At 46.9% G+C, this 21,325-nt stretch overlaps 1 protein-coding gene across 1 annotated transcript; it reads right to left on the bottom strand.

Annotated features, from left to right (window-relative positions):
• Positions 1–1,668: 1,668 nt before the first annotated feature.
• On the bottom strand, positions 1,669–20,204 carry LOC125444270 (serine protease 27-like). Its single transcript, XM_048516698.1, has 6 exons — positions 20,081–20,204; positions 16,580–16,600; positions 12,963–13,140; positions 9,593–9,855; positions 4,316–4,485; positions 1,669–1,992 (listed from the first exon to the last, which is right to left on the bottom strand). Exons 1-6 carry the CDS (start codon positions 20,202–20,204, stop codon positions 1,669–1,671), a joined length of 1,080 nt encoding a protein of 359 aa, XP_048372655.1.
• Between the last annotated feature and the right edge of the window lie 1,121 nt (positions 20,205–21,325).

Raw genomic sequence — 21,325 nt, 5'->3', positions numbered from 1 at the left:
GTAGGTCTTAGGTTTAATGCTAATAATTGAGCCCAGGCTAGCCTAGATGTGTGTGTGGGGGACTCTGCGCATGCCCACAGAGAGGGCTCTGAGTGCCACCTCTGGCACCCGTGCCATAGGTTCGCCACCACTGTTTTAGGCTGATGGATCCCAAGGCTTAAAGTTTAACTATGCGTTTTTCTGCAGCGCCCTCTGCTGGAGAGATATGGTCTTCCTCTCTTTATCTTTTTTTTTTGGGGGTGTGTGTGTAAGATGTATGTGTACACCACACATGTCCTCTTCAACATTTAAGGCTGTAATCCAGCAAGGATATCAGACTGCCACTGGCACCCCCAGGAGTTTTTTGGGAGGGTGAGGCAAGAGTCAGATGAGACACTGGGCTATTCATTGACGTCACATTTGGATGAAAATCTAGGCATGATAGCAGTTGATGCTGTAGGAACTCTATGGCGATACCATAGAGTGTCTAGAGTGTCATCGGAAGCAGTAATGTCACAGACAATTGATATACAGCCCAATGTTGTTTCTGGCCCCCACAGTTATCCCACCGGCTGCAGAGGTGTGGGGACAGCAGCGGACAAATGCCTGCCTGAGGCAGGTAATTGGCATGTTTAGAACCCAGTGACTATAAGCAAGGGTTAGTTTTCTTTAAAGCCCTACTGCACATCCAATAGGAAAAAGTACATCAATATTATTTTGTAAATCCATCCCTAAAAGAAAAGCCATGTTGCTTCAGACCAGTGCTCCGGTTATATCATTTGTTGTGCGACCTGCGAATATTTCTGGTTCCCTGCCTGAGAAATCTTGAAGGAAGATGGACACCCCTCATCCTTTTTCAAGGATTAGACCAGGGGTCCCCAAACTTTTTAAACAGGGGGCCAGTTCACTGTCCATCAGACTGTTGGAGGGCCGGACTAAAAAAAACTATGAACAAATTCCTATGCACAAATGATTGTAAAATGTTTGATTTCACCTTTCAGCCTTTCTGTCATGGTCTATTTTTAGAACAGTGATCAAAGTATGTCAAGTACAGGGTCCAAATATTGTTGGGAGGCTGTGGAATACCTTCCCCTGTAAAAAAAAAAAAGCAGAACTTTCCCAATGAAGCATTCCATCTAACCCAGGATCAGGTATCTTCCTGGGTTCTTCCTCCCTAGCAGCCAGCGAGCGATTCACCAGCCTGGCTGATGCCAATGGGAGTGAGGTGGAACAGAAAGCATGAGAGCTACACATGGAGTAGCTGAGAGGGAAGGGCGGAGCAGGAGTTGCCACGTGTAAGGTTTCCAACTCTGGGTCAGAAAATTCATGGAGATTTGGGGGTGCCATCATGTAACTGCAATCAACAGCCGTTGGGGCCGGTTCCTCCTCTCCCTCGAGCCCCCACTGCACATGAATGGAGCCATCGCCGCCATGCCTGGCGGGCCGGAAAAATGCCTTCAGGGGGCCACATTTGGCCCCCGGGCCGTAGTTTGGGGACCCCTGGATTAGACTATTCAAGGTAAGTCACAGAAAAATGTTTTTAAAGCAATTGGAATGGGAGTCATGCCCAAAGAAATGGGCGTCACTTCCTGTTGCATGTGGTGATTTTGGAAACGGGTTATGCCAGGATGTTGCAGAAGGAAATTCTGTTGGGTGAGCTGTCAGGCTGAAGGAAGTGATATGAGTATCTCACAGGAGAGCAAATGTGAGATGCCCAAGGGACAGCAGCAGAATGAAGGTCTTTGGTAGTCCACCGTAATTTGGTAGTCCACCATCATTCCCGGCATCCTCACCATTATTTGGTGGTCCACCATCATCACCAGAATCTTGGCCATTTGTGCATGTCACAAAAGTCATGCTGGGTATATGTTGCAAGATCCAGTCAGCATAGTAAGGCACGGAGGCATAGACGCCAAGGAAGTTGGGTAAAGCACAGCCATATCCCCAACTTACAACCCCAGCCAAGACCCAGGCTTCATCACACTGGCAAACCAAGGGGCCTCCAGAGTCACCCTGTGGAGAAAAGAAAGCACTTTGTGGAAAACACTGAAATCAGATACAGAATACCTATTGGAATTAGCGTTTTACGTGTTCACTTCACTTCAACCAAGTTATTCTCTTACCTTCAGACCTCCATTTTGGTATATTGGGATGATAAGCCTGGTGTACCTGACAAAGTTGTGAGGAGCATTTATACCAATTGCTTTGAACACTGCAGAGTATACTGCAGGGGCGTATCTGCCTGGGGATCATGGGGTAACCTATGTCCCCAGGCACAACTAATCTGGTCACGTGGGGGTGCAAAACCGGCCCCCACGTGACCAGATGCCTTCTGCTGTGAAGATGCCTCATCGTTTTCCGGCTCCCTTGGCCCCACCCATGTTGATGATGATGACATGGGCGGGGCTGAGGGAAGCCCAAATCAGATGAGGCATGCCTGGTCTGACTTGGACCTCCCTCAGGCCCGCCCACATCATGATGACATGGGTGGGGTGGGACGGGGCTCTGTGACCTGAGGGGGGGGGAACGGAGGAGATTTTATCCCCGAGCCCATTTCCCCCCCTCATATGCCTCTGGTATACTGACCCCCACATGCTCATCTGGCTTTTTATGTTTCTTAGTTGTTGGGTGAAAGCTGTTTTATTTTAACTCTTGACCCAAAGATGTGAGGCAACGCACAAGCATTCTGCTCAGTTGTTTAGAGAGAAACAAACCTCCTCCCACCCTTCCATTGTTCTAGCCCAGGGGTCTCCAAACTATGGCCCTCCAAGTATTCATGGACTACAATTCCCATCAGCTCTGCCAGCAGGCCTTGCTGACAGGGGCTGATGAGTCCATGATCATTGGGTGGGGGGTGGGGCGCATACAGTTATCCCTTCCACATCCCGTCTTTCTCCATCATGGTTTCAATACACTGCAGGTCAGCATAAGAGATTAGACTGGAATTTTTGGAAGAGTTTTGTGGAAGCTGCAGACGACATGCGAAGGCCAGCCGATGGCACAGAAGAAGGTTAGAAACTCAGAAATTCATAAAATATATGTATAGTGTTGTGTAATATCAAGACATTTTGTCTTTTAATACCACAAATATACACAGTTTCTTTTTAAAAAATAAAAAAGGGAAAAAAAATCAGACTTATTTCCTGGAACAATGCGGGGGTCAACAAAGTTTATGTGGATTTCCAGATGGCGAGGGGCACAGGGTGGATGCCAGAGGTGGGATCCAGCAGGTTCTCACAGGTTCCCGAGAGTAGGTTACTAATCATTTGTGTGTGCCGAGAGGGGGTTACTAATTGGTGATTTTGCCACGTGATTTTTGCCTTAGTTATGCCCCTCCTCTCAGCAGTAGCGCGCAGAACTTGAAGCAGTCCAGCAGGAGGTGCACCGGCGTGCGTGGCAGCCTGCGCCTGCGTGCATTCGTTTCCTGCCCAATGACCAGCGCACCGGCTGCATCCTTGCCACAGCCCAGCCCAGGAATGCCCCGCCCCCGGAATGCCCGACCATGCCCCCGTCGTGCCCCACCCAGCCCCGTTGGTGCTACAGCACAGCTTGAATCCCACCACCATGGGAAGCTGATACTAAAATTTTTGGATCCCACCACTGGTGGATGCCCTTAACCTTAGCAATGTGGAAGGGATAACCGTAGTCTGGAGACTTCTATCTAGGGAAGATACAGCTATGATGACTGATGACAGCCTTGCTACCTATCTGCCAGGCAAAGGTTGTTATTGGCAGAGGAGAAAGCAGGAAAGGTCAGGTGAAAAGGCATTTCCTCTTATAACTTCTCAACTAGGGTTGTCTTCTTCAGACACTGAGGAATTCCTAGATATTTGCGGCCGGAGCCTGGGCTATACTGTCGTTGAGTCTACCCTCCAAAGCAGCCATTTTGTCTCTGTAGTCTGGAGATCAGCTGTAATGCCAGGAGATGTCCGGTTCCCATTTCCAGACCCTATCTCCAATTCTTGGATAAAATTGCGAGAAGCAGACACAAAGCAGACACAAAGTAGCTGGAAGACAATGCAAGCAAGAACAGCGCCATAATTAGCAAAAAAAATAGCAGATGAGGCACCCAGAATTTGAGGGAAAGGGGACATAGCAGCCCCACTCTGCTCCCATCTCCAGGGTGACCTCCTAGTTGTTTCCCCACCACTTAAAAGAGGGAAAATGAAGTAGGCTCCTTGACAGGTGAAAAACTAGAAAGGACATCACCCCAAACTCTATCGTTTCTAATCCAGAGTTCTCCCTGACCCCAGTACTCTGCTGGCAAGTTGCTGGTGTTGCCTGGCAACCTTACCACCTCCCAGGCAAGGACCCAGCAAGTTATGGAGTGTCCTACCTGGCAGGAATCCTTTCCACCTTCTTTATAACCAGCACAAATCATATCTTCCTTGACTGGACTAGTCACACCAATGTTCTGTGCATGAGTGTTGAAGAGTTGATTGCAAGTGTCTCTGTCTACGATTGGCACCTCCACTTCCTGAAGAGTTTGTGGGGAGTCCAAGGGCTCTGTAGGGAAAAGACACAGAAGATCTTGCATTCAAAAAGCAAAGGGATGGAGACTTTGGCTGGTTTTCAAAGGGGCGATGACTTCCTAGTTCCTGTCATCCTCATGGACAACCAGGGGACACTTCAATTGCCTCAACCTGGGATTTGGTATAGAAAACAGTTGGTTGGTCTCAGCCAAACCATTCCGCTCTCCCTTTCCCTTTTGTTATAGCCCCCATCCCACGTGGCTTTTGTTCATGCAGGTCCTATGATGATCAGTGAGTATAGCCTTTTTGGATGGAGACCCTCCTTCCTTTTTCAAGCAGCAGAAAATTTGGTTGGCTCCAACCCAGCTTCCCAAGCATTTGAAACTGAACCTTCTCCCCTTCATCGTTAGCAACCTTTGTTTCTCCTGCTGTGCTGCTGTACCCTAACGGCAAACTTTAGACTATAAGCTCCTTGGAGCACCAACGTATCTTCCCACCCATCAGCTAGTCAAGCATAGCAGCTAAAAAACTGATCTATAAACCACAAAGTCCCTGGTTTAACTCCTGCCTGGGCCATGAGTCACCCAGTGGCACTTAGCATGTCCCACCTGCAAGACAATATGGCCCTCTGTGCAGGGTTCTTATAAAGATGACAGCAAGATCAAACTCAGAAGAAGAAGAAGAAGAAGAAGAAGAAGAAAAAGAAAAAGAAGAAGAAGAAGAAGAAGAAGAAGAAGAAGAAGAAGAAGAAGAAGAAGAAGAAGAAGAAGAAGAAGAAGAAGAAGAAGAAGAAGAAGAAGAAGAAGAAGAGTTTGGATTTATACCCTGCTTTTCTCAAAGAGGAGGTGTCTCCAAGCGGCTGACAAACCCCTTCTCTTCCTCTCCTCACAACAGATACCCTGTGAGGTAGGTGGGGCTGAGAGAGTTCTGTGACTAGCCCAAGACCACCCTGCAGGTTCACCAGGGTCAAATCCCCACTACCGTCTTAGCCAGGTTTCAGAACACAAACTAACCAGGTTTGAGGGACGACATCCCCGGTCGAATCCCCACTACCGTCTTAGCCAGGTTTCAGAACACAAACTAACCAGGGTTGAGGTCGTTGGTGTTCTAAAACCTGGCTAAGACGGTAGTGCGGATTCGACCCAGGTTAGAGTCCATTGCTCATGTGGAAGAGTGAGGAATCAAACTGAGTCCTTCCGATTAGAGTCTACCTGCTCTTAACCACCATACCACACAGGCTCTCACTTGGAAAGCTCTACACAATTGCAAAATATTAAAATTAGCCTTGTGTTGTACAGCCAGAAGGTAGAGAAAACAGCGGCATGTCCACAGGCAATAAGACAGGCACGTAACCGTCTGAGGGAACACCACGAATGATGCAGTCCGCCACTGTTTTCTTACCTGAGTCTACCTGCTCTTAACCGCTATATCACACAGGCTCTCACTTGGAACAACTGAAAGCCCTATACAACGTCTGAATATTATGATTTGCCTTGTGCTGTACAGTGGCATGTCCACAGGATATACAACAGCCATGTAACTGTCTGAGCGAACACCACGTAATGAGTGCAGTCCATGCCAAAGTTTTCTATACCCACAAGCTCTCACTTGGAAAACCACTGTCTCAATGGCAAAATAATTAAAAACTAGCCTTGTGTTGTACAGCCCAGAAGGTAGAGAAAACAGCAGCATGTCCACAGGCAATAAGACCGAATGACGCAGCGTGAAACACCGTCTGAGGTGGGAACACCAAGAACGTATGCAGTCCACCACTGTTTTCTTTACCTGAGTCTACCTGCTCTTAACCGCTTGCTTATCAGCTAACAGGCTCTCGCTTTGGAAATAAACCGAAGCTCCTATACTAACGATCACTGGAATATTTATAATGATTTGCCTTTGTGCTGTACAGTGGCATGTCCACAGGATATACAACAGCCATGTAACTGTCTGAAGCGAACACCTCACCGCAGATGATGCAGTCCATGCCAAAGTTTTCCTATACCCCACACAAGCTCCTCACTTGGAAAACCCTGTTCCAATGGCAAAATATTAAGAAACTAGCCTTGTGTTGTATTGTACAGCCAGAAGGTAGAGAAAACAGCTGGCATGTCCACAGGCAATAAGACAGGCATCGTAATCGTCTGAGGGAACACCAAGAGCGATGCAGTCCAATTTCACCTGTTTCTTACACTGAGTCTACCTGCTGCTTAACCGCTATTATCACACAGGCTCCTCGCTTGGAACAACCGGAAAAGCCCTATACAGCGGTCTGAATATTATGATTTGCCTTGTGCTTGTACAGTGGCATGTCCACCAGGATATACAACAGCCATGTAACTGTCTCTGGGGCGAACACCACGAATGATGCAGTCCGTAAAGTTTCTATACCCCACAAGCTCCTCACTTGGAAAACCCTGTTCCAATGGCAAAATATTAAAACTAGCTCCTTGTGTTTGTTACAGCCAGAAGGTAGAGAAAACAGCGGCATGTCCACAGGCAATAAGACAGACATCGTAACCGTCTGAGGGAACACTCAAGAACGTATGCAGTCCACTACACTGTTTTCTTTACCTATGGAGTCTACCTGCTCTTTAACGGCTGCATATCACACAGGCTCTCGCTTGGAACAACCGAAAGCCCTATACAACGTCTGGAATATTATGATTTGCCTTGTGCTGTACAGTGGCATGTCCACAGGATATACAACAGCCATTACGTAACTGTCTGAATGCTTGAGAACTACCACGGAATTGATGCAGTCCATGCCAAAGTTTTCCTATACCCCACAAGCTCTCACTTGGAAAACCCTGTTCAATGGCAAAATATTAAACTAGCCTTCCAGTGTTGTACAGCCAGAAGGTGAGAAAACAGCGGCATGTATCCACAGGCAATAAGACAGGCAATGGCGTAACCGTCTGAGGGGAACACCAATGGTCGAGATGAGTGCAGTCCGCCACTGTTTTCTTTACCTGAGTCTACCTGCTCTTAACCACTATATCCACACAGGCTCTCACTTGGAACAAACCTGAAAGCCCTATACAATGTCTGGAGATATTTAATGATTTGCCTTGTGCTGTACAGTGGCATGTCCACAGGATATACAACAGCCATGTAACTGTCTGAGCGAACACCACGAATGATGCAGTCCGCCAAAGTTTTCTATACCCCACAAGCTCTCACTTGGAAAACCCTGTTCAATGGCAAAATATTAAAACTAGCCTTGTGTTGTACAGCCAGAAGGTAGAGAAAACAGCGGCATGTCCACAGGCAATAAGAAAAGGCACGTAACCGTCTGAGGGAACACCACGAATGATGCAGTCCGCCACTGTTTTCTTACCTGAGTCTACCTGCTCTTAACCGCTATATCACACAGGCTCTCACTTGGAACAACCGAAAGCCCTATACAACGTCTGAATATTATGATTTGCCTTGTGCTGTACAGTGGCATGTCCACAGGATATACAACAGCCATGTAACTGTCTGAGCGAACACCACGAATGATGCAGTCCGCCAAAGTTTTCTATACCCCACAAGCTCTCACTTGGAAAACCCTGTTCAATGGCAAAATATTAAAACTAGCCTTGTGTTGTACAGCCAGAAGGTAGAGAAAACAGCGGCATGTCCACAGGCAATAAGACAGGCACGTAACCGTCTGAGGGAACACCACGAATGATGCAGTCCGCCACTGTTTTCTTACCTGAGTCTACCTGCTCTTAACCGCTATATCACACAGGCTCTCACTTGGAACAACCGAAAGCCCTATACAACGTCTGAATATTATGATTTGCCTTGTGCTGTACAGTGGCATGTCCACAGGATATACAACAGCCATGTAACTGTCTGAGCGAACACCACGAATGATGCAGTCCGCCAAAGTTTTCTATACCCCACAAGCTCTCACTTGGAAAACCCTGTTCAATGGCAAAATATTAAAACTAGCCTTGTGTTGTACAGCCAGAAGGTAGAGAAAACAGCGGCATGTCCACAGGCAATAAGACAGGCACGTAACCGTCTGAGGGAACACCAAGAACGATGCAGTCCACCACTGTTTTCTTACCTGAGTCTACCTGCTCTTAACCGCTATATCACACAGGCTCTCGCTTGGAACAACCGAAAGCCCTATACAATGGCTGAATATTATGATTTGCCTTGTGCTGTACAGTGGCATGTCCACAGGATATACAACAGCTGCCAGGTGACTGTCTGAGCGAACACCACGAATGATGCAGTCCACCAAAGTTTTCTATACCACACAAGCTCTCACTTGGAAAACCCTGTTCAATGGCAAAATATTAAAACTAGCCTTGTGTTGTACAGCCAGAAGGTAGAGAAAACAGCGGCATGTCCACAGGCAATAAGACAGGCACGTAACCGTCTGAGGGAACACCACGAATGATGCAGTCCGCCACTGTTTTCTCTACCTGAGTCTACCTGCTCTTAACCGCTATATCACACAGGCTCTCACTTGGAACAACCGAAAGCCCTATACAACGTCTGAATATTATGATTTGCCTTGTGCTGTACAGTGGCATGTCCACAGGATATACAACAGCCATGTAACTGTCTGAGCGAACACCACGAATGATGCAGTCCGCCAAAGTTTTCTATACCCCACAAGCTCTCACTTGGAAAACCCTGTTCAATGGCAAAATATTAAAACTAGCCTTGTGTTGTACAGCCAGAAGGTAGAGAAAACAGCGGCATGTCCACAGGCAATAAGACAGGCACGTAACCGTCTGAGGGAACACCACGAATGATGCAGTCCGCCACTGTTTTCTTACCTGAGTCTACCTGCTCTTAACCGCTATATCACACAGGCTCTCACTTGGAACAACCGAAAGCCCTATACAACGTCTGAATATTATGATTTGCCTTGTGCTGTACAGTGGCATGTCCACAGGATATACAACAGCCATGTAACTGTCTGAGCGAACACCACGAATGATGCAGTCCGCCAAAGTTTTCTATACCCCACAAGCTCTCACTTGGAAAACCCTGTTCAATGGCAAAATATTAAAACTAGCCTTGTGCTGTACAGCTACAAGGTAGAGAAAACAGCGGCACATTCACAGGCAATAAGACAGGCACGTAACCGTCTGAGGGAACACCACGAATGATGCAGTCAGCCAAAGTTTTCTTACTGTTTGAGCCAATGTCTCCCCATCCAGTGACCCAGCATTTTTTTCCACTTGGGAACCAAACAGAAGAATTGGGCAAGCAGATGGGAAGGATGCTGCTGGTGAAATTTACAGGCGATGTCAGTTCCACCAGAGCAACATCTCCCGGGGAGGCGTCAGTGTATTCGTAGTCATGGTGGACGATAGTCTGCTTTAGGCTGAATAACTGTCGCTCTTCCTCAGAATGATTTTGAAGTTGATAGACCCCCAATTCCACTTCATAGGCGCTCGTGGGCCTGGAGGTGTGGAAACACAAGTGAAACATAACAGAAGAAGTACGCTTGCCAAACTGTGCGTTGTGTTGCTGTGAGACCTTAGATCATAGAATTGGAAGGGGCCAGAGGGCCATCTAGTCCAACCCCCTGTTCAGAGGTGGGATCCAGCAGGTTCTCACAGGTTCCCGAGAGTAGGTTACTAATTATTTGTGTGTGCTGAGAGGGGGTTACTAATTGGTGATTTTGCCACGTGATTTTTGCCTTAGTTACACCCCTCCTCTCAGCAGCAGCGTGCAGAACTTGAATCAGTCTAGCAGGAAGTGCACCGGCGTGCATTCGTTTCCCACCCAAGGACCGGTGCAGCGGCTTTGTCCTTGCCACAGCCCTGCCCAGGAATGCCCCGCCCCCAGAATGCCTGGCCACACCATCGTGCCCCGCCCAGCCCCATTGGTGCTACGCCACAGTTCGAATCCCACCACCATGGGAACCTGTTACTAAAATTTTTGGATCCCACCACTGCCCCTGTTCAATGCAGGATTAGCCTAGAACACAGGTGTCAAACTTGCGGCCCTCCAGATGTTCATGAACTACAGTTCCCATCAGCCCTTGCCAGTATAGCCAATGCTCATGTTGGGAGGGACTGATGGGAATTGCAGTTCATGAACATCTGGAGGGCCGCGAGTTTGACACCCCTGGCCTAGAACATCCCTGACTAGTGTTCATGCTTCAAGTCTTCCTGTGAAGGGGAGGTCACTATCTTCCTAGGCAGCCAATTCCACTGGTGAGCTATTCTTATTATAATCCCCCTTAATACCTAGCTGGTATCTTTAATTTAATTGAAACCCATTATTGTGAGTCCGCTCCTCTGCTGCCAACAGGAACAGCCCCCTGCCCAACCTCATCTTCTCCAGACTGAACATCCCCAAGTCCCTCAGGCTTTCCACCATGGTGTAGTGTCAGGAGAACTGATATTTTTGTTTAAAGCAGCACTGATGGCACTTCTCTCTCTCTCTCTCTCTCTTACACACACACACACACACACACACACACACACAGAGAGAGAGAGAGAGAGAGAGAGAGAGAGAGAGAGAGAGAGAGAGAGAGAGAGAGAGAGAGAGAGAGAGAGAGAGGCTCCTTCCTGGGAAAATCTCCAACATATCATTTCTAGGTTTTCCCAAGAAGTGACATAGAGAAAGAGCCAACTTCATTTTTCTGCTAGTTGTCAGGTTCATGGGGTGGGACCATGATTCTAGGTCTCATCCTAGACTTTTGTGCAAAGCCCTAGAATTGCTAAGAGCCAAACCAGACATTGTTGCATCCATGGGTGCAACCTGTGGACACTGCTGCCGTTTTAGAACTGAACTTAGGCCATTTAAAATTTCTGCAAAGTCCTGGTCGTGACTGGTCTCATAGTGCAGTGGGACCAGATGGTCTTGCTTCCTCCCACACATATAGTCCTTTTCTGGCACTTGGAGTGGCATAGCAGAGAAAATGAGCGCCATCTCAAAAATGGTAACACTGTCTGGAAGTCTAACCCTGGACAGTATAATGTTTAGTTTAGGGTTGTGTCAGGAGGTGCCCTCACCTGCCATCAAAGAGCTGGACATAGGTGCAAGGAATCACACCTGGCTTTGTGGAAGGGAAGCTGTCTTCACCTTCTAATACCCTGTTTCTCCGAAAATAAGACATCCCCTGAGAACAAGACGTAGTAGAGGTTTGCTGAAGTGCTAAATATAAAACATCCCCTGAAAGTAAGACGTAGCAAAGTTATTGTTTGGAAGCATGCCCGTCAAACAGAACACCAGAGCACACAGCTGTGGAGCAGAAAAATAAGACATCCCCTGAAAATAAGACATAGTGGATCTTTGGAAGCAAAAATTAATATAAGACACTGTCTTATTTTTGGAGAAACATGGTATGTTAATGGATCTTTCCCTTTTCTTTTGCTTTCCTTTGATGCTGGTAACTGTAGCTAACTAGAAACAAACATGGTGCCTTCCCAGAGGGAGGGGGTGGCAGGTGGCAGAGAACCAGAGGTGGGATCCAGCAGGTTCTCACCAGTTCCCGAGAGTGGGTTACTAATTATTTGTGTGTGCCGAGAGGGGGTTACTAATTTTCTGTTAGAAATTCCATTAGGTCCAAAAATCATAAAGTCCTGTTGTTTCCTATGTGGCTGGTTAGCGAAGGTAGAAAACGGGATGATTCTCCCTGTTGGGCTGTTTTAAAAACATGTTTAAGGAAAGTATCCTTCTTTTAATTTCTAGAAACAAAATTAAGGATTTGAAAGTATTAAGTATTTGACAGGCAGTCAATTAGAGGAGGAGTAGTTGTTTCTGTTGGCAGTAGACGATAGGACTTGCTATAATGAGTTTAAATTATGGACAGAAAGATACCAGCTGGAAATTAGGAACTTTTTTTTACAGTAAGAGTTTTTTACAGTAACAGAGAAATTATTAATGGCCCACCCCCAGAATGCCCGCCCATGCCCCCGTCGTGCCCCGCCCAGCCCCATTGGCGCTACGCCACAGTTTGAATCCCATCACCATGGGAACCTGTTACTAAAATTTTTGGATCCCAGCACTGCAGAGAACTATCACTGCGCTGGCCTTCAGATGCTCAATTGCCAAACATCCTTCTTTCCATTGTGTTATTCTCACATTCCATGGGAAATAGGGAGGGGGGGTTTATGGCAGGAACTCTGAGGGGATAAAGACAACTGTATTTTGATAGCCGGGCAGAACTGGTTTTCTGAAAGCCAGGTACTAGCTGTGATCCATAAAGACTTCTGATCCGGCATCTAGAGTCTGCTTATTGACTTCAGTCTTAAGACCTGACAGGCTGCCAGCTCCAGATTGGGAAACCCCTGGAGATGTTGCTTGTGGAACCTGAGGAGGGCAGGGCTTGGGAAGGGGCAGGACTTCAGTGTGGTATAAGGCCATGGAGATCCACACCCAAAGCAACCATTTTCTCTGTGTGAACTGATCTCGGTCACCTGAAGATTAATTGCAATAGTGGGAGATCTCCAGCCACTACTTAGAGGTTGGTCACCCTAAAAGGCAAATTGAAGGCTGCCAGGAACCCCCCAGTTAACCAAAGTTCAATGAGGAAAAGCGCCATACCACCCTATGGTCATGCAGTGAGCGGCTGTCAGCACCCATTGGTCAGTGATGAGGGAGCCTCCACAAATGTGCTGGCCTCTGATCTGGATGCTGGCCTGCCAGGGCCACTCTCCCTTATCGGCTGGTTGCCCCCCAACGATGCGCGTCGAACTTGAGGAGTGCCCTTTCTGCCCGCAGACTGAAAAGCAAAGAGACGGTGGGGTGAGAAAAGGATGGAGCAGGGCAGGCAGCAAGTCTTGCAAAATGGCTGCCAGCCGAATAGTAATATCAAACTGGAGCCCTGTGCCATTTGGGAGAAAAACATAATTCATTCCAGCAGAAATTTTGCTGTCTGACTTGCTAATACTTCCCTTTATATTCTGGTTCCCTGCCTGAGAAATCTTGAGGGAAGATGGATACCCAGCATCTTTTTTGAAGAATAAGGTTCCTCAAGGGAAGCCACAGAAAGTGTTTTTAAAGCCATCCGAGTGGGATGCATGCCCAAAGAAATGGGTGTCACTTCCCATTGCATGTGGCGATTTTGGAAATAGGTTAGGCCAGGAGGTTGCAGAAGGAAATTCTGTTGGGGTAGCTGTCGGGCTGAGGTCCCTTCTGCACATGCAGAATAATGAATTCTCAACAGGGACGATTACTTTCTTTGGTAAAGCAGCCAACTGTAGTACCTACGGAGACTTCCAACCCTGCACCTTTCACTACAAAAGGAATCAGACAGCAAATGAACAGCTCTGCCCCACTCTCCAAGGCTGAATTCCCACTGAAAATTTAATCTAGATACAACCAAGTTTCAAAAGAATCGGCACCTTTTCATCCAGGTTCCAACCTCCTCACGGCAGCATGTTTCTAGTGAAGACATCTAGACCTGCCCCTTGGGGGGATGCCTGCTGTCAGGGGTGCAATTGTTAAGCTAGTACAGGGGTAGGGAACCTGTGGCTCTCCAGATGTTCAGGAACTACAATTCCCATCAGCCCCTACCAGCATGGCCAATTGGCCATGCTGACAGAGGCTGATGGGAAGTTTAGTTCCTGAACATCTGGAGAGCCGCAGGTTCCCTACCCCTGAGCTAGTAGCACCAAAATTTCAGAATATCTTTAGGAGACCCTCCTGATGATACCACACAGGTTTGGTTCATGGGTTTGGTGAAGTTTGATTCATGGACCCTCGAATGTGTAGCCCCCATCTCCTATTAGCTCCCATTGGAGTGTTTTTTTCCAAAAAGGTGCATATACAAGCAGGTCCAGGAAATCCCATGATAAGGGGGGAGGGGGAGGTGAAGAATCGGGACTGATCTGTGTTCCACGGTTCAACTGTGAGGAAATATTGAGGGAACCTGGATATTTTGGGTGACTATCCCAGGATTAATCACCAGTGAGGAAATCTCCCAAGTCTGATCCCCAAACCAGTTCTGAAATAGCTTACTGCTCTTCCTAGAAAAAGGAGAGATGGACTGGCAAACAAGGGCAAAAATATATAGAAGATTACTCTCTGTAAGCTGTTTACGTATTTCAAAGGCATTTCTCAATCACCACCCGAAACAGTCCCCCCCCCAATCCATTTAGAACATCCCATGCCAAAATTCACCTTTCTTTACCTGAAGACAACCCCTCCCTTTGGGCTCCATGCTTTTTTCTCATGACCCACAATCAAGAATTCACTTCACAATGTTTTAATAGCATCATGCTGCCTTTTTGTGGCATGCAAAGTCAGACTCCCCAGATGTCTCCCATCCAGGTTTAGACCAGCCCTGTCCTCACTTCAGCTGCACCCACAGAAGGATGTGAAATTGGACCATGTACAGTCATAGGAAAGAATGGTCTCCATAAGGGTTATTAGCTTCCAGGTGGGGGCTGGAAACCTCCCAGAAGTACAACTGTTCTGTATCTGATGAAGGGAGCTTTGAGTCTTGAAAGGTTACACCTTGACAATTTAGTTTATCTCTGACGTACTACTGGAGTCAAATCTAACTGTTCTGATGATCAGAGAGAGAAAATGGCTGCTTATTATATCCTGATGAGGTCCCTCTGATCCCAAACCCTCTCTCTCAGGCTTAGCCTTCCAGTTCTCTCAATTGCCATGTTGTAATGCTGTAGTAGGACTTAGCAAGGAAAAGAAGGGGACCCTTTAAAGGACGAAAGGGAGTGCTGGGGAATGGCAGCAGAATACCCCACACCATTTTGAAAGCAAAGCTCAGTCCCTCCCCTTTCCCACAGTGATGACAGAAATTCCCCACAGTCCCTGTGGAAATTCCCATTAGGATTTTATTTAACATCTAGCATAGGAGGGATGTTGGTATTTTTGCAAGTGTCTGTCACAATTCAGTTCCTAAAGGGTTAACTGTCTATATGTGAACAAGATGCTGAGGTCGCTGTTTTATGACCTGCCCTGTTGATTAGCTATTGGTCAGCTTGACCACCATTGCATAAGTGCCAGCAAGCACACAGATCTAAAAGTATAAAGTAATAAAGTTATAAAAGTTAACCTGTTTTCTTTGTTCTAGCGCACAAGGGAAGACCACATGTTCAGAGTCACGAGGCTAGACAGCAAATAGCTACAAGACGTGGTCTAGATTTTAACCACTGTAAATATGTAACAAAAGCAGTAGAGCATTTGTTGTTTTATTCCATGTAATCCTTCCCTCTTTTCAACTAGTAAAACTATTTTTACAGAAAAGCAACTCAAAAGTGTCTCTGGCTATCTTAATTTTTCCACTTCCGCATCTCTGTATTAAATATCTCTATTTGAATATATTTACACCTAACAAGAAAGCCCTCAGAAACTCATGTCATGTTCAGAATGAGCCCAGGGGGGCTTTCCCCACTTACCATTTGCGGCGCGCTACTCCCAGCGCGCTCCCGGCATGAGTGATTTCTGCTGCGGGGTTGCTTTTCCCACGCGCGGGGCAGTCAGAAGGTGCCGTTCCTTCAGCGCCAAAAATGACGCGCGCTGAAGGGGCGGGAGAGCGGCAGCGTCGGGGCGGCTGCGTGGTTGCCACCCTTGCAAGTGGGGAGCGCCACTGGACCCCGCGCTACTTTCCCGGAGTAGCGCGCAGCAAATGGTAAGTGGGGAAAGCCCGAGTGTCGCATATACCCTCCCCTTGAATGTGTGTTGGGGGGGGGGGGGTTGCTATTCATGCAAGGGAAAATTCCCACATGCTCCATAAGGAGGATATTTCTTTAGTACAGGTTTATGCTGCCCTTCCTCCAAGGAACTGCAAGCAGTACACTTGGTTTTCTGATCCTAATTTTATCTTCAAAACAACCTTTTGAGGCAAGGTGACTGCCCCAAAGACGCTCAGTTGCTTCATGGGAAAGTGGCCGATAGAATCCAGGTCTCCAGAACCGATACCCTAACCATTACCTCACTGAGCCCCACCTAAGGAAACTGAAGAGGATAATGATTTCTATGGCAACTGCTATCATCTCATCGGAACGGCATTCCAGGAAGAGAAACTCTGATTAAACTGAAGCAGAGTTCAATTTTTTTAAATTCCTCTGCTACTTTTTGAACACAGATAAAAGGCTTAGCTGCACCAGTCTTGGGCAAACAAACACCCCTAGTTGGTACATAACCCTGTGAAACCCCCGCGGAAAAATTATTTCAGGTCTATAAAAACCACCTACCTGCATCTGAGCAAACAACACCTGAGGGAAAAACCGGAAGAGAAAAGATACGTTAGATGAGACTCAAAACATTGAAGAAGAAACATAGAAGAAGAAGAAGAGTTTGGATTTATATCCCCCCTTTCTCTCCTGCAGGAGACTCAAAGGGGCTTACAATCTCCTTGCCCTTCCCCCCTCACAACAAACACCCTGTGAGGTAGGTGGGGCTGAGAGAGCTCCGAGAAGCTGTGACTAGCCCAAGGTCACCCAGCTGGCGTGTGTGGGAGTGCACAGGCTAATCTGAATTCCCCAGATAAGCCTCCACAGCTCAGGCGGCAGAGCTGGGAATCAAACCCGGTTCCTCCAGATTAGATACACGAGCTCTTAACCTCCTACGCTACTGCTGCTCCTCATAGGTGGATTCTGGTCAGCAAGTGTATAACAGGTTGCAGTCGTTATAAACGAACCTGCTTTCCTTTTTCCTGTTCACATGTGTGCCGTTCAGGCAGCAATTGGAGCCCATGGAAACAGTCTGTGCCTTTGCACGGAGACACTTCTCTCTCTCTCTCTCTCTCCCTCTCTCTCTCATTTAATGTCCTGCAAACACATGCGTAGCTGCACAGGCATAAAGTAAAACCCCACAGTCACGCCAATCATCCTGCAATATGATCAGCTGCACCTGCATAGCTGCACCTGTGCGAAACAGAAAATTAAACAAAAAGAAAAGAAAAAGGGACCTCCCTGCAACAGCCAGACAATAAAGAACATGTCGCTGTAGATTGGTCATACTCGCTGCCATGGGGAGAAAATGCACTTGGGGGGACTTTGGACCCTGTGGGACGCTCAGAGAATCTGCCCACAACCTGCTGCATGACCTGCGCAGAATGGCAGGTGGGCAGATTCTCCCTGACCGTGGACAGCATGGAGCTTACAGTGAAAGGGTGGAAAGGAGGGAAACGAGGCCTGCCTGGCTGTTCGCATGGGAGTGGCTCCAACCCGTGGTTTTGCAAAAGAATTGCTGGTTTAGCGATTGTCGAAACTCCCGGGTCAAGGGAAATAAAATGGGGCAAACTCGTGCGAAGTCCCCCACCCAAACAGTTTGTATTGCATCCTACTCCTGCTAGAGTTACCCTGTGAGGAATCCACCATAGAAAGAAATGGGAAATACTCTGGGTAACAAACAGTGCCCAGTTGGTGGACAAACTAACGTCTCAGATAATGAGATGTGAGTATGTTTCTACTCCACAGGGCTTCCATCCTTCAGGTGAGGCCTCATTACAACTCTTCTCCGGACTTCAGAGTAACGTTCCCCTGCACATAATGGCTGCTTTGAAAGGTGGACTGAATGGCATTACTCTCCGCTGAGCTCCCATCACTCCCAAACGCTATCTTCCTCAAGTTGGTCCCTCAATTTCCAGGCATTTTCCTGCCTGGGAATTCCCAACACTGGTCTCTGGAGTTTCTAGCCGTTTTCAGGATTCATACAATGATTTTTTTATCCCCTTTTATCCCCTAAAGCAGGGGTCCCCAAACTTTTTAAACAGGGGGCCAGTTCACTGTCCCTCAGACTGTTGGAGGGCCAGACTAAAAAAAAACTATGAACAAATTCCTATGCACAAATGATTGTAAAATGTTTGATTTCACCTTTCAGCCTTTCTGTCATGGTCTATTTTTAGAACAGTGACCAAAGTATGTCAAGTACAGGGTGGGCTCCAAATATTGTTGGGGAGGCTGTGGAATACCTTCCCCTGTAAAAAAAAAAAGCAGAACTTTCCCAATGAAGCATTCCATCTAACCCAGGATCAGGTATCTTCCTGGGTTCTTCCTCCACCAGCCTGGCTGATGCCAATGGGAGTGAGGTGGAACAGAAAGCCTGAGAGCAACACATGGAGTAGCCGAGAAGGAAGGGCGGAGCAGGCGTTGCCACATGTAAGGTTTCCAACTCTGGGTCAGAAAATTCATGGAGATTTGGGGGTACTATCATGTAATTGCAATCAACAGCCGTTGGGGCCGGTTCCTCCTCTCCCTCGAGCCCCCACTGCACATGAATGGAGCCATCGCCGCCATGCCTGGCGGGCCGGATAAATGCCTTCAGGGGGCCACATTTGGCCCCCGGGCCGTAGTTTGGGGACCCCTGCCCTAAAGAGATCTTTAGTGGGGGAACCCTCTGAATTCTGATCCTAGCAAGGCTCAACTCAACTCAACTTTACCTTTACTGGCATTGAGATAAAAAAAATCGCTACAAATAATATAAGGTGTTCCAGGTTAAAACATCAAATGAGATTAAAAAACCGGCATGCCAAATCCAGATAAGAATAATCAGGAAATGCTACATTTTGCTATAAGCTGTGGCAATATGGCTGCTACAATTTTTGCCACAACTCTGTTGCAAATTAGTCTTTGCCTCTCAGAAGAAGTTTTTATTAATTTATCTTCTTTTGGACTTTTGAGGCCCTTCTCATTTATATATCGTTCCAGTGGCAAATGCTGATGGACAAATTGTTTACATTTAAGCAATAAACATAACAAGGAAACTGGAGCATTGCACCCAAATAAGCTGCTGCTGGAATGGCATAAGTCTGAATCTTCCATTTGTAGTATTCGATGGAAAAAACATTAAGTCAGGTTAACATAAATGTTTGTCGATGTAGTGGGATATCTAGAGAAGCTAGGTAAGACATTGAGCTCTTGTATAAGTAGTCCAAAAAAGTGGCATTTTTAAAAGAAGATTCAGTGGAGGTTTGTCTCGCATGATCTTGTAACCTGTCAACAATTTGTCTCAGAATAAGCTTTTCTTCCAAGCCATGCTGGGAATTTATATCCAACCCTAAATGAAGAAGCTTCTTTAAGACCAATATAAGGCAAAGACCAATATAAGCTTCGTTAAGACCAGTATAAGGCAAATTAAATGGTCAGCAGCTAACTTTTGACTTCTACCATTCTTCTCTTCTCAGGTGGTCTCCATGGCATACTGATAACTGGATTGGCTGCTCAGACATTTGGAATTGGGGGAAAGGATCCCAGCAGAAAGATAAGCCTTTTAGAATTCTTCATTTTTCTTGTAGGAACCAGGTCCCAGATTATCGAAAATTTCTGGTAGCAGGAACAATGTGGTAAATAACTCATAATAAAAAGTTGCCAGCCTTCTACTTCCCAATTGTCTTCTTTTAACTGCTAAGACCTGGGCTCCTTCTGCACATGCAGAATAATGCACTTTCAAACTGCTTTCAATGCTCTTTGAAGTTGTGCGGAATAGCAAAATCCACTTGCAAACAGTTCTAAAAGTGGTTTGAAAACGCATTATTCTGCATGTGCGGAAGGGCCCCCAGAGTCCACTCAGGGTCATGCAACACAAAAGAGACCTTTTGGTTTCCACATGACAATCCAGGGATTTTTTACTCCATCCTGGATTCAAGACATCGTTTTTCATCACCCTCTCCAACCTTTACACTCCCCAAAAGAGAGAAGGAACTATAAGGATGAATCTCTCATCTTTCAATGATCCCCCACAGTGTCAATCACCTTGTAGTATAGCCAGATGAAGCAGCCCTACAACCAGGAAAGGGGGCACAACGGGCATGGTCCTCTCCTTTTGCTCCTCTGATCCTTCTGAGGTATCTTCACAGTTGCTCCGCTCCAGTCGCATCAAGCAAACAAGTGCCTAACCTTTGTGTGTCTTTCGTTATCGGCATTACAACAATTTTATAGTAAGGGTAGGGCTAGCGAAGTGTCCTTCCCTTTCTGAATGGGCAGATGCAGCCCATCCTCCTAAATCCTCCAGATACCAACAGAACCCCAAATCCCGTCCTTTTCACACAATCTGGGTCTGCCACTTTTTGCAGCGGTAGCATTCCTGTTCTCTTAAAACAACAGGTAAAAAAAAACAGTTGGGAAGAGACTCATTCCGCACATGCAGAATAATGCACTTTCAAACTGCTTTCAGTGCTCTTTGAAGCTGTGCGGAATGGCAAAATCCACTTGCAAACAGTGGTGAAAGTCATGCACGTAGGTAAGGGGGGGGGTTCCTCGGGTTTGAACCCCCCCCATTCATGTCCGAAGCTCCGCCCACCCGTTTGCAGGTTTTTAAAACGTTTTAGTGCTTTTTCGGTTTTTGGCCTGCAGGGGGCGCATTGTTTGGGCTAGCAGCACCAAACTTTCAGGGATTGTTTGGGGGACTCTCCTGATGATGCTACCCGGGTTTGGTGAAGTTTGGTCCAGGGGGTCCAAAGCTATGGACTTCCAAAGGGAGTGCCCCATCCTCCATTGTTTTCAATGGGAGCTAATAGAAGATGAAGGCTACATCTTTGAGGGTCCATAACTTTGGACATCCTGAGCCAAACTTCACCAAACCTGGTATGTACTATCAGGAGAGTCTCTTATTGATGCCACCCAGGTTCTCACAAGTCAAGAGTATTTATGATAGAAGCTATAGTAAAACTTGCAATGTACAATAAGGGTGGTCAGATGTAAAGGAAGATTTGAGTAATGTAGAAGAAGAAGAAGAGTTTGGATTTATATCCCCCCTTTCTCTCCTGTAGGAAACTCAAAGGGGCTTACAATCTCCTTGCCCTTGCTCCCTCACAACAAACACCCTGTGAGCTGAGAGAGCTCCGAAAAGCTGTGACTAGCCCAAGGTCACCCAGCTGGCGTGTGTGGGAGTGCCCAGGCTAATCTGAATTCCCCAGATAAGCCTCCACAGCTCAAGTGGCAGAGCAGGGACTCAAACACGGTTCCTCCAGATTAGAATGCACCTGCTCTTAACCACAT

This window comes from Sphaerodactylus townsendi, linkage group LG15, assembly GCF_021028975.2.
Source record: "Sphaerodactylus townsendi isolate TG3544 linkage group LG15, MPM_Stown_v2.3, whole genome shotgun sequence".
Classification (NCBI taxonomy): Eukaryota; Metazoa; Chordata; class Lepidosauria; order Squamata; family Sphaerodactylidae; genus Sphaerodactylus; species Sphaerodactylus townsendi.
The sequence above is the reverse complement of the archived record's forward strand: the minus strand, read 5'-3'. Positions and strand labels throughout refer to the sequence as shown.

Excerpts from the sequence above, each read along its gene's own strand:
- LOC125444270 (XM_048516698.1), bottom strand. The coding sequence starts at position 20,204 with ATGCGACTGGAGCGGAGCAACTGTGAAGATACCTCAGAAGGATCAGAG. Across the intron at positions 16,601-20,080 it reads TCATCTGGCTATACTACAAG|GTGTTGTTTGCTCAGATGCA; the intron begins GTGATTGACACT and ends TTTTTCCCTCAG. Across the intron at positions 13,141-16,579 it reads TGTTGTTTGCTCAGATGCAG|TCTGCGGGCAGAAAGGGCAC; the intron begins GTAGGTGGTTTT and ends TTTGCTTTTCAG.